This window comes from Mesoplodon bidens (assembly GCF_964165515.1).
Source record: "Mesoplodon bidens genome assembly, chromosome: 4".
In the NCBI taxonomy this organism is placed as follows: Eukaryota; Metazoa; Chordata; class Mammalia; order Artiodactyla; family Ziphiidae; genus Mesoplodon; species Mesoplodon bidens.
Window position 1 is genome coordinate 100,208,073 of NC_138160.1, and position 13,452 is coordinate 100,221,524.

General features: G+C 46.6%; 1 protein-coding gene and 1 long non-coding RNA gene across 36 annotated transcripts in view; one reads left to right on the plus strand and one right to left on the minus strand.

Annotated features, from left to right (window-relative positions):
* The window catches only part of LOC308615721, a 103,191-nt gene that overhangs the window by 48,094 nt on the left and 41,645 nt on the right, over nucleotides 1-13,452 (plus strand). For 29 of the 35 annotated variants that reach the window (XR_014015582.1, XR_014015583.1, XR_014015593.1 and 26 more), the window contains one exon: nucleotides 1,883-6,940. This is a non-coding gene — a long non-coding RNA (uncharacterized lncRNA). The remainder of the gene's footprint in view (nucleotides 1-1,882; nucleotides 6,941-13,452) is intronic. The other 6 variants (XR_014015603.1, XR_014015604.1, XR_014015605.1 and 3 more) reach the window with 6 other exon arrangements.
* On the minus strand, nucleotides 6,949-9,845 carry LOC308615702 (protein FAM170A-like). The gene has a single exon (XM_081231338.1). The coding sequence runs from the start codon at nucleotides 8,833-8,835 to the stop codon at nucleotides 8,137-8,139; it is 699 nt and encodes a 232-aa protein (XP_081087464.1). The 5' UTR covers nucleotides 8,836-9,845; the 3' UTR covers nucleotides 6,949-8,136.

Genomic DNA, 13,452 nt, shown 5'->3' on the forward strand with positions numbered 1-13,452 from the left:
GGGAAAGATCCAAGAGAATAAGAGAGAAATCGGGGACTGAGAAAAGCTGCACCTCTAGGTCTGTGCAAGCAGGATGCAGCCTGCTGTGAGTCCGACAAAGCTCCAGGCCCGGCAGCCCCAGGAGAGAGTCCTCAGACCAGCGGAGCTGACCTCCCATCTCCCAGGGGGCATCTGGCCGTTCTGTGCCGTCTCACACCACAGGGAGCCTCCGGATGGCTACGGCAGCATCAGTGAGACAAGGTCTCTCGCTCCCTGCTTCACAGGTGACACGTTCTCAGTCCCCCTCTTCCTAGAGAAGGTTCAGTTTGGCAGAAACCCATGTGCCCCAGACAAGTTGCCCCCCACATACCTCCTCCCTTCTGGGCAGTTTCCTGGGACTCTTCATTTTCCAGGCGTTTCCTCTTTTGTTGCCGTTCCATCGTACCAACTAGAAGTCTCCCTTAGAAGATGCCTCAAGAGACGTCCAACTCCTCCTCTCCCCTACAGGTTGGCCCTTGTTGGCTCTTGGGCAATCCGTTGAAATGATTCAATACAAATAAAAATAGTCAAGTCTCCTAAATGGCTGAAAAACTTGTACCACTTAGTGAACCAGCAGTGCTGCCTAGTGCTCACCAGGGCTGTTAAGTTTCCAAGGTTGCCAGGCGCACAGCAGGATTCTGTGACCTCAATGATGACATCAGAGCATTCTGTGGACCTAGGTTCAGCACAGTCTCTGCAATAGCACAGGCCCCGTTTTCAAGAACAATTCCTTTTTCCCAGCCGAACCTTTCCCGTGAAAGGGAAAGGTTCATACCATATCCATTATAAATTGTATCATACCGTATCTATTATAAAATGAACATTTTGATTGGAGATCTTTTAATGTCTTTTATATAGAGATTTAATATGAATATTTTAAATGGTCTCCAGTTTCCCTGTGGATTATTGACATTTTAAACTCTGCACTTCAGTTTTCCCTCAATCCCTGTAATTTTGTCACGGTTATTTCTGTACTTAAAGAGGAGTAACAATATAATTGATTTCTTCATTTTTTTCCCATCTCTTTCCAAGGTACTGGATTTGATTGTGTCTTACGAATGAGTGAAAAATGCTAGTCCTTGAGTCAGGACATTGGGCCCTTTACCAAGTAACTCAACCTGTCTGGGCTTCAGCTTCTGTATGTGCGAGCAAGAGGCTTGGCCTAGCTGACTTTTCAAATGCTGTGTTTCTTTGATTCACTCTCACGTACTGATCTGCTACTTAAGAAGAGGGTCTCTTCTCATAAAGTGAGAACAGTCGTTTTCTAATCCTTGGGTTGGGTGGAGTTTTTAGTGGTCGTACTCAGTTTGTTAGTTATATTTACTTTTACGTATGCTTAGCTCTAAATTTAATTTATATGGCTCTTGTGACTATTTTTAGATCTTCTTTTTTTCTTATTTTCTTTTACAGTTTCTAATTTGTTATCGCCAGTGTAGAGGAGCCTGATTGATTTTTAAAATGTATTGATCTTGTATGTGTGTGCTTTGTTGAACCGTCTTCTTCGTTCCTGCTAGTTTATCTGTGGGTTCTTTTGGGTCTCCTAGATAAATGAGCATATTAAATGTAAATAATGTGTTCTTTAGATAAAGTTTATTTTCTTGCATCTCTCTATATAAAAGCAATATGTTGAATTGATTTAAATATTTAAATACTTACATACCTGTTATCACAATCTAACCTTCTTTATCTTCTCTTATTTTCTTCCAATCAATATTATGTTTTCAAGATTTATCCACGTGAATCCATATAGATCTAGGTCTTTGATTTTTGACCGTTTGGTATTATTTCATCACATGCGTATAGCATCATTTATTTTCCATTCAAGCATTATTGGACAATTGGATTGTTTCCCTCCCTTCTCTAGAACAAACAACGTTTCCTAGAATATCCCTGAAGATGTCTGACAGTCGAGAAGGGCCAGGCTGCCCGAAGGATTGCTACTTGCTTTTAGCCACGTTCCAACAGGCCATCTCCAGCCAGCAATTTGAAGCACAGCTGAAATGAAAACTCCCCCAAATGTGGAGGTCGTAGGAGCTTCCTAGAATGTGGGAGGTTCATGATAGGCATCCTGCTGGGATCCCAGGGGAGTCTGAGCTGGCCTGAACCTCATCTTCCTCCTCCACCTCTCAAGAGAAATGTGGAGGAAAGAAGACTTCAAAACCTGTGAGTAGGCAGAGGGAGAGAGATTGGGGGCCGAAGCTGCAACTGAGGTCTTGGAGTGGGCTGTGAGGACGCAGAGCCTCTAGAGAGCCAGGCTCTGCCTTCTGAGCACTTCTCCCCTAAGGCTGCTCGTCATTCAGGTGATACCAGCCATATAGAGCCGACTCGGCCCACACTGTCACAGAAAGCCTTATCAGAATCTCTTCTTCTTCATACACTCTTGTGTCTGTTACTTGGTTATTGCCTTTGGTGCTCCACTGATGTGAACCACAGTCGCCAGGGGATGGAGGACACTAGTGACCCATCTTGCTCTGTGGCCTCAGTCCACAGCTTGAGGGTAAGGGAAGAGGCCAAATGAAGGTCAAGAAGGAAAGATGGCGTTTGAAGAGAAGACCTGAGTTAAGGGTGTCTTCTCAAGGCTTGATGAATGAAATGTAGCTCCAGTACCTGAAGTCCTGCTTGTTCTCAAGGCTGACCACGGGGCTGGGTGGGCTGGGTGCACTCAGTGAAGGAACCGTATACACTTAGTATTTCCTTGCTTGCTCACACTTGCCCTCGTCTGATACACACTCTGCAAGACTGATCTTCCCCTGAAACAACTTTCCACCTGCCACTGTCATCTCGTGAACATTTGCTTCCCCTTCCTAGTGTCCCCCTAGAATGCCATTGCCGCCAATTCATAATTTGATAATCATGCTTCTTACCATAGTCTCAGCAACTTCTGATAAATTTTATTCACTTTATTCCATAGTCTTCACACATCAGTAATCTTCCTTAACTTCCTAGCTGCAGGTTAACCCATTCGGAATCATTTCTTTTTCTTTCTCTTCTTTGGCAAATCCCTTCTATCTTTTAAGGTCTTTTTCTTGTCTCTCTACCATCCTGCCTTCCTGAACTTCTTTTTTTTCCGTTTAAGTAACCTTTCAATCTCCTTCCCCAATTTCCTCATAAACATTGAGAGTTTATTCCTCACACGTTAGAGAGCGGTTTATGAATGGCCACGCATAATGGACTCAGAATGAGTTGGCACCCCCGAGGTACCTGTCTTGCTGGGGAGCCACAGGTGGAGGGCTGGCTGCTGGACACATGTTTGCATGGAGTCAGGCTGAGTGGCCTCAGGGTGTTTGCTCTGCACTTGTGTGTGTTTCTCCCTAGTTGGTTTCCTTGTCCAGCCACCTGTGACCTCCCTCCATCCAGCCCAGGGAATCCTTCTCATCACAGGGGTAGGACGTTTGTCTCGTTTTCCATCACATCCTTTCCCCAAAGTTTGGTTGTGAGTTGCTCCCATTCCAAAGACCTTTCCTCTTTGAAGAGAAGAGAGAAAATCTTTTCTCTCCTTTCCTCTCACTTCACTTCTGCTCTAGTATCTCCTCCGTCCAGAATGGCCCCCTGACTCAAATGGGTGTAGATCCGAAGATGGCAAGAAATGCCAGCAATTCTGAAGTAATAATACGGATGTATCAGGAACACTTGAAAACCTTTATCCCGCCACATTCAAAAAAATTGCACTTCCAGTGTATTCAGAGTCTCAGTGTAGAAACACAAATGATGTAGAAATTGAATGACACTCAAGTTTTTCTATCCTCCTTTCCTGATTTATTCTAATCCTCCAAGTTAACATGATTAACTATCTGTTATGTAACCTTTCAGACATTTTCTACACATGCACACTTTTCTTTTTCTCACATAAGAGTGTGAACTAGGTCACTTTCAACATGCTGTGATACTGTGATTCACTGTCTCCCACCGAGTCATCCACTGATAAAGTAATCTGTTTCATGGAGAAATATGTCCAATAGCTAATAGCCAATGTCTGTGGAGTGCTTGCTCTGTGTCGGTTTCTTGTAACTACTTTACAGATCTTTTGTACAAGGTACCCATGGACCAGGTACAATTATAACCCCCAAGTGACAGATAAGTGCAGATAAGTACAAATAAATACAGAGGCCAAGTGACTTGCCCAAGACACTGGAGCAAATCAAAATCCATGCCTCTGTAATCATTTTGCTCTATTGCCTCTGTCTGGGAGGCTTGATGATTTGGCAAGTAAAACCTTAAATATCATGTTCCATTTTTATATCTCTGACACAAGCGTGGGGCTGTGATACGGGGTAACTAACCTGACTACTTTTGAAAACCCTTATGCACCTGGATGAAAGTAAGCCAGGGACTGCAAGCTCTAGATTTAAGGTTTCCTAGCAACTTTTAAAAAGAGCTTCTTGAATGCAATTTATGTAATGTCAAGTCTAGGATGTAGTCCAGATAGTAACAGAAAAATGGAGATATGTAGAAAAATAGTTCAAGTTGACAAGTATTGGGAGTGTAGTAGTTTTGGGGCCAGCATGTAGACCACAGGAGAACTTGCTGTTTCCATCCCAAAGGGAAGAGCCCTACGTTGCAACTGCCAAGGTCCCTGGGGCAGCAAGTGTGTTCACTGCTTAGTAAAGAAGCATCCTCAGTTTGATAGAATCATATGGGAGCCTTACATTTGGTTAGCCGTTCTACATTCTTGATGTAATGATATTTTCAGGGTGTGGGAGGGTATCAAGCTCTGAAAATACCCTTGGAGAGATTTGCTTATTAAGTTTGGCTTTTTCAATCTCCCTACTACTTCTTTACTAAGCACCAGGAGGTTTCCTTCACTTTTCAGAACCATGTTGTTTTTCCCTTGTCTAATGAACTTTGAAATACTTTTGGATGAGCTATTAAATTTGGGAAAAAATAAACATCTCTTTAAAACAAGGAAGATAATAACAATGACACGTAGAAAGAGCTCTAAAACAGAGAATATCCTCCATTATGGCTAATGACTGGGGGTGGAAAGTTCGTGCTCGCTGTCCAGGATGTAGAAATAAAAGCTGAGGAGGCGCTGAGGCATCTCCTGCATCTCTATAAGCCTCCATCATTTCTGATGAGTAGGGTTGACAGATAAAATATAGGCTGTTTAGTTAAATATGAATGTCAGAAAAACAACGAGTACATTTTGAAGATAAGTATGCCCCAAATAGTACATAGGATCTACTTATACTAAAAATAATGACTTATTATTCATGTGAAGTTCAAGTTTAACTGGGTATCCTGCATTTTTATTTAGTAAATCTGACAGCCCTACTGATGATCCACAATGGAGGCAGTTGAGGAGCGGTACATGCTGGCTCTCGGACAGTCAGGAATGGCTTCAGCAGATCCAGGTACAGTATGAAATTCTTTTTGGAGGTAGCTCAGAAGCCATGGCCAGCCCTTGACTGCAAGTACTGCCTCGGGTTTCCCTGAGGTGGGGTAAACCGTCCTCTTAATGGCCTTTTGGTAAGTCTGGAAGACCATATCCAAGGGGAGCCCCAAAGTCAGTTTCATCCTCACAACCATGTTTCCAATTCCTGGAATTGGCTGCATGTGACTCACAAGAGATAAGGAGGTTTGTGAAAATTGGGAGTGTCATAGCTTGAACCCTTTGTAGGTAAAGTTTTGGTGTTCTGAGAGTTTTAACAGGAGCAATGTGAAAGACTCCAGGTCCCCGGGTAGATAGAAATAATCCTGTTCTACTTCTGTGTATGGGACAAGTCTGTAGTAGCTCACAGAGCAAATATCTGGTCTTAGAAAGACTGATCCAAGCTTGGATGTTTCTGGTGACAAGGCAAGGTCGTGAGTTTGAAGTTCACCTTTTATGGTTGAGGAGACAATGAAGTTGTCAGAAGGGCAATCGTGGAGGAGACGTTGGCTTCATCCATTGTGCAGGCTTGTATATGTGGTTCTATGTAGATTGTGTTTCAAAGGTGGAGCTTGTTTACAATTACGAACACTCTCTGACGTGCTTTTTGGACCTTCATTCCCAGAGCAAGAGCAGTGCCGAGGCCCTAGAAATGCCATGGATACTCTGAGCTGTCAGTGGCATTTCCCAGGTACTGTTCCCTTGGTGCTGCTCCTTGAAATGTCCAAAGGGATTATCATCTGTTTTGTGGCCGGTCCTAGCATTGTGAAAGGAAGCTGCTGCACCGGGCTCAGAGGATTTCGGCTGTGGTGGGAGGAGGAGGAGGAGTACTACGACTATAAATTGTATCACACCATATCTATTACATCTTGAGAGTGGGCTTGGGGGGTTATGAAGGGGGACTTTTATTGTACTTTTATACATTGTCCCCTTGAAAATAATTCAATTTTTAAAAATTAGTTAATTTATTTTGGGCTGCATTGGGTCTTTGTTGCTGCTAGCGGGCGTTTTCTAGTTGCAGTGAGCGGGGGCTACTCTTGGCTGTGGTGCACGGGCTTCTCATTGCAGTGGCTTCTCTTGTTTGCGGAGCACGGGCCCTAGGCATGCAGGCTTCCGTAGTTGTGGCACGTGGGCTCAGTAGTTGTGACACACGGGCTCTAGAGCGCAGGCTCAGTAGTTGTGGCGCACGGGCTTAGTTACTCCGTGGCACGTGGGATCTTCCCAGAACAGGGCTCGAACCCATGTCCCCTGCATTCGCAGGCATATTCATAACCACCGCGCCAGCAGGGAAGCCCAATGATTCAGTTTTTTATAAAGAGAATATTCCTAATATTCTTCCAAAAGTTTAAAAATACATAGTTGGATAACACTATGAAAAATTAACTGACACTTTTTTTATTATTTCTCTTTGCTCCCTGGATTTTTTTCCCCCTCCAGTCAGCTAGGCACTCTGAGTTCACTGCATTAGGAAGGTAAAGACTCAGCAGAAATGAGGGAGAAAAAAAGAAAATCCTCAGCTTTGGAATGTTCAAAACAGAGGCCACAGTAGAACAGGTGAGAATTCTGTGCACAAAAAATAAATCTCGTCTCAAATGTAACAAAGTATTCTTTGCACTGGGAGGCAGGAGAGGGAGGGAGGGAAGGACTGAAGGAGAGAGATCAGTGTGGCCAGGGACATGGAGACTGTGCTTGAGGACGATAGGCCCAGGAAGAGAATCAGAATCTGGGGAAGATTCAGCCTGCACGCGATCATTGCCTCCAGCCAGCACCCTCATCTCAGACCTCGGGAAATTCAGAGAGAGAGTGGGAGTAGGTCAGGAGGGCCACGGGCATAGTCTGTGTGGCAGGGGTTGTGGCCATTCCCTATTTGTGAGGAGTCCCCAGCAATTTGCAGGCCTCTTCTAGAAAATGCTGGCGGACGTCTCTAGTGCTTATGTGAAAGCTTGTTCACAAACCTTGAAAGATACAGATGTAGATGACAGATTAGATAGAAAAATGTAATTAACTAAAACCTCCAGGAAAGGTTTGGAAAATGCCCTTTATTGCATAGGATGTTCATATTGTCATATGATGTTAGACTGAGTGCCGGTCCCTTCATCCTCCTTCAGACCACGGCGTTCTGTCTGCTACTATCCCGAGGGTCCTTTCTTCTCCCTGGAAGGGATAAAACAAATGAGGTAGAACAGGAAGAGACAAGGAGCACTCCAAGCTCTGCTGGTCAGGGTTACCCTCCAGCGTTGCCTTAATGCTCAGAGCCACACATACCACAGTGAGCTTGGCTCCAGATCAACTACCACGCAACGAAGGTTCTGGAACACTTCCATATCTCGGGGAACCTCATTTCCACGTGACTCTCTTTCATATTCCCCTTTGTCACAGAAGGCTAGGTACAGTGGTCCAGGTGAGATCTCAGCTCAGGCCCAAGGCTCTCAGACCTCAAAGTTCCGGTCCTGCAAGGGCCCCTGTCCTCTCTTCAGACCACTCCTGGCTCTCTCTGCCGACAAGGAGCTGCTGGTGGTACGTCCTCTAAGAGTTGAGGCCCATCGTGCAGACCCTGAGAAAATTCCTAGGAAAAGGCTCCACCTTCTTGTCGAAGTCAACAGAGCTCAATTCCTTTGGAAGTGCTGGGTGTGTCCCAAGTTGATGCAACTGCAGAGCCATTAGGTAAACCAGCACATGTGTGCGGCCCCTTCCCTTAGACTCCTCTGGGCCCTCGTGACATAGGCTCAGAAGAGTGCCAGCCTCAAGCCTTACCTCTTCCAAGGCCACACCGTCTCCAGGATCTTCTGTCCCATGAATCTCAGTTGCTGTGTGGAACTCAAAAGAGAGAAAAGACCCTGCCTCCGGGGTCTCTTCGGGCTGGGGCCTTCTAGCTTCTCTTCCTCGTCCTCGTCGTCCTGCTCGTCCTGCTCGTCCTGCTCGTCCTCCTCGTCCTCCTCGTCCTCCTCGTCCTCAGAGGTGGTCTCGGATTCCACATTGCCCTCCTCCTCAGGGGTGCTCTCGAATTCCACATTGCCCATCCACTGGGCGATGTTGAGATGAAAGACACGGCAGCTGAAGCCCTCCAGGATGCCGAACTTCACGTGCTGCTGGAGGATCTCCAAGGTGGGCAAGACCCGGCAGCAGGCCATGCACCTGAAGCCGGTCTCCATGGTCACCATCCAGTCCGGTGTCTTGGCCCTGGGTGTCTCCTGGACGGCAGGTGGCCCTGATGGGCTGCCTGGCTCTGCCCTTTCCTCATACTCTTTCTCCTCCCCAGTGGGCTCACTGTCAGACAGGAGGCTTTCGGTGGACACATCAGAGGGGTAAGTGCCTACTGTGCACGCATCCTCAGGAAGGGTCACTTCTTCTATCGTCAGCTGCTTTTCAGGCAACTCCAAGGGTTTCTTTGTCTTCCAGGAGACAGCTACACCCTTGTTCACTTGTACCTGCATGTAGTATATTTTCATGCCCCTTTCCTCTTTGTCTGGGTGCAGATCGTTCTTACAGGGTGAAGAGGGTGAGGAGGAGACACAGTGTGATGGGGGAGCAGTCTCCCCTGTTTCCTGAACCTGGGCTAGGGGTGCTTTAGGCTGGGCAGTTTCTCGATGTGATCTCCGGATTCCTGAAAAAGGAAATTAAAAACATCATAACATGCATGGGCCGTGCCAGAAGCTGAGGGAGCAGGTGTGGTAGACGAGAGAGGGACATTTGCATGACGTAGCTATGTCGTGAGCTTGGTGTCTGTTGGCCGTAGGACGGAGCGGTGTATCTGGTGTCATCTGTGGGCTTTTCATGTGCGTGTGGGGGGTTACTGGAGCGGTGTCTGTATACAGGGGTGTGCAGTATGGTGGTGAGGGCTGTGGTAACTGAGAGATGCGGGTGGATGCGTGTACGACGAGGAGTGTGAGTTTGGGAATATCGGTGGTGCATTACTTGTGGAATGGGGCTGTGGTGCTTGGGGTTTCTGTGTGCACTGAGAAGGTATGTGCCTGGAGGGCGGATGTATGTGTGAGCTGTGTGGACCTGAGCTGGATGGTGCTGCTCTCAGGCTGGAGATCTATGATGTAGAACTCTGTCCTTCTCTGGAAGCCAAGGCAAAGACAAAGCCTACATTTTCCTCTGAAGATGCTTAATCTGGTCCCTCTTCCCTCCACCTCAAGCCCAGACCTTTCCGGCCCCTGCTCCTTGACTTCCCCACCATGGTAGTACCAGGATTCACACACCCCCGCCCCAGACTCAGCTGGGATCCACGCCCTCGTAACAGCTCAGCCATCCTGCCCAGGCTCCTCCACAGAGCCCTCATCACCTCTGATGACCCTGGGTTTCCTCTCAGCCTCCCTGGGATCTGTGTGCCTCCTGCCTCACAGCCAAACACCCCCTCACCTGAGGAGCCCCGCGCCCTTACCAGCGTAGATGAGCTTGCGCGGAGAAGAAGCACAGGAGAAGTATGTAGAGGCAGAGGAGACCTCCCCTGCCCCTGGGCTGCGCCTTGGGCCACCACAGTGGATCCAAGCTGAGGGGGATCCTCTTGTGACTTGGAGATTGCTGAGGGAGGAATGAAAGGCTCAGGGTGGGTTCATCAGTCCTCTCTGTCCACAAATATTTACCGAGTGTCTGGCACGTGTCAGGTGCAGTGAATACACACAGTTGAGATGGGGTTCCCAGTGGATACTCCAGTATTTAATTCAAATCAGTACTTACTCTGTCACTGTCTTGTTGGTAATGTAGGCCTCGGTGGTGACTGTGAGTATGTGGGAAGAGTGAGTGATGTGTATCAGTTAAGTCTGTGGTAAGTGTGGGGTTGGCATGGGGAGCACGGTGGAGATGTGTCTTATCTGTGTCTGTGGCCTTTGTGTGCATGGTTTCTGTTCACAAGTCGGGAATTCTGGGACATGTAACTTTTCCTCATTACATGGTGTGGCTTGTATTTATGGTGTGTGTTCATTCATTGATTGAGCAAGATTCAGTAAGCAGCTACTTCTGTGTATCCGGCACTCTTCCATTGTTGTAGTCTCTGGTAACGCTGCGCATTCTAGTAGGGGAAGACACACACTAAACAAAACTACAATAAATATATGATACCTGAGCTGGTGGCAAGTATATAAGGGTTGCCAGACTTAGCGAAGAAAAATACAGGGCACCCAGTTAAATTTCAGTTTCAGATAAACCCAGAATAATTTTCCAGTGTAAGTATTCCCATGCAGTATTTGGTCTTACTTTTAGTGTAAGTATGGCCCGTACAATATTTGGGACATACTGATACTGAAAAATTACTTGTTGTTTATCTGGAATTCAAATTGAACTGGCTAGCCCATATTTTATCTGGCAACCCTGACATGGGTTAGTGAGACTGTGGTTTACTGTGGTTTGTACAAAGCGGGTCTGGCATTACTCAAGAATGTGTTACAAGTGTGGTGTGTATGACACGTGACTGGTTCTTATAGAGGTATTTAGCGATGGCTGAAGTTAGCTGTGTTTGTGCGAGAGTTGAGGAGATACATATATATATAGTGTGTGTGTGTGTGTGTGTGTCCTATATATATAGTGTGTGTGTCTATATACATATCTCATCTCCAGCGTTTGGTGTTGGAGGAGAGGATTGTGATACAGGTGGGTTGTATGAGAACGTAGTACAGGAGGGATGCGTGTATATACCTCCATGTGCTGTGTGTGGTTTAATACGGAAGTTATATGTGGGGTGTGTGATACTTTTGCTGTATCAGAGTGTCCATGGGTGTATGAGTTACTGTCTCATAAAACACCCCTACCAAGAGTTCTCTATACACTCTTACATACACCGAGTGTCAGCCAGGTCCAGGCAGGGTGTCAAGAACTGTACCACGCAGAGTTTATATCTGATAAGCACTCTACCCCCATTCATCCTGCTCTTCTCAGCACTACCCCCTCCGCCCACCCCCCCCCCACAGGAACATAGAGAAAAATATTCTGAATGGTCAGGGACAGTCATTGCCTTCCCTAGCCTGTCCCAGCCACTGCCTGAAAATCTGCCTGCTGTCTAGAGCTCCATTCCCAGGGCCCATCCTACAGTCTCCAGGGCCCTGGGCCTGGTAGGAGCTACTGGGCTCTAATCTGGGGCAGAGACCTCTAGCTGGAGCTCTGGGGTGACCACCCCCTCCCAGGGCAAGGTACTCGCCTACATTTAATGCACGCAGGCACCACGTGGCCCGTGACTCTCAGAGCTCCCCGCAGGACCCTGAGGACATTTCTCACCCTCGCCCACGCGGTCTCAGTCTCTGGAAAGCCCTTCCCTTCCCTCGGTCTCCTTTGGGAGATTCTTCCTGTTGAAGGAATAAAACCTCCTTGCTTTCAATATGACACCATCCCTAGGCAAACAATCGTCTTTCGAAGTGCATTCCACTTGTCAAGATATTTTTCAACAGGGCCTTCAGCTCATGGGGCTTCTCTTTCCAGTTGGTAAAAGAGGCCAAGCAACTCATGGGTCTCTCTCAGCATCCTTGCATCCTTCACATCCCCCACCTCATGACCCCAGGGAAAGATCCAAGAGAATAAGAGAGAAATCGGGGACTGAGAAAAGCTGCACCTCTAGGTCTGTGCAAGCAGGATGCAGCCTGCTGTGAGTCCGACAAAGCTCCAGGCCCGGCAGCCCCAGGAGAGAGTCCTCAGACCAGCGGAGCTGACCTCCCATCTCCCAGGGGGCATCTGGCCGTTCTGTGCCGTCTCACACCACAGGGAGCCTCCGGATGGCTACGGCAGCATCAGTGAGACAAGGTCTCTCGCTCCCTGCTTCACAGGTGACACGTTCTCAGTCCCCCTCTTCCTAGAGAAGGTTCAGTTTGGCAGAAACCCATGTGCCCCAGACAAGTTGCCCCCCACATACCTCCTCCCTTCTGGGCAGTTTCCTGGGACTCTTCATTTTCCAGGCGTTTCCTCTTTTGTTGCCGTTCCATCGTACCAACTAGAAGTCTCCCTTAGAAGATGCCTCAAGAGACGTCCAACTCCTCCTCTCCCCTACAGGTTGGCCCTTGTTGGCTCTTGGGCAATCCGTTGAAATGATTCAATACAAATAAAAATAGTCAAGTCTCCTAAATGGCTGAAAAACTTGTACCACTTAGTGAACCAGCAGTGCTGCCTAGTGCTCACCAGGGCTGTTAAGTTTCCAAGGTTGCCAGGCGCACAGCAGGATTCTGTGACCTCAATGATGACATCAGAGCATTCTGTGGACCTAGGTTCAGCACAGTCTCTGCAATAGCACAGGCCCCGTTTTCAAGAACAATTCCTTTTTCCCAGCCGAACCTTTCCCGTGAAAGGGAAAGGTTCATACCATATCCATTATAAATTGTATCATACCGTATCTATTATAAAATGAACATTTTGATTGGAGATCTTTTAATGTCTTTTATATAGAGATTTAATATGAATATTTTAAATGGTCTCCAGTTTCCCTGTGGATTATTGACATTTTAAACTCTGCACTTCAGTTTTCCCTCAATCCCTGTAATTTTGTCACGGTTATTTCTGTACTTAAAGAGGAGTAACAATATAATTGATTTCTTCATTTTTTTCCCATCTCTTTCCAAGGTACTGGATTTGATTGTGTCTTACGAATGAGTGAAAAATGCTAGTCCTTGAGTCAGGACATTGGGCCCTTTACCAAGTAACTCAACCTGTCTGGGCTTCAGCTTCTGTATGTGCGAGCAAGAGGCTTGGCCTAGCTGACTTTTCAAATGCTGTGTTTCTTTGATTCACTCTCACGTACTGATCTGCTACTTAAGAAGAGGGTCTCTTCTCATAAAGTGAGAACAGTCGTTTTCTAATCCTTGGGTTGGGTGGAGTTTTTAGTGGTCGTACTCAGTTTGTTAGTTATATTTACTTTTACGTATGCTTAGCTCTAAATTTAATTTATATGGCTCTTGTGACTATTTTTAGATCTTCTTTTTTTCTTATTTTCTTTTACAGTTTCTAATTTGTTATCGCCAGTGTAGAGGAGCCTGATTGATTTTTAAAATGTATTGATCTTGTATGTGTGTGCTTTGTTGAACCGTCTTCTTCGTTCCTGCTAGTTTATCTGTGGGTTCTTTTGGGTCTCCTAGATAAATGAGCAT

Excerpts from the sequence above, each read along its gene's own strand:
- LOC308615702 (XM_081231338.1), bottom strand. The coding sequence starts at position 8,835 with ATGAAAATATACTACATGCAGGTACAAGTGAACAAGGGTGTAGCTGTC.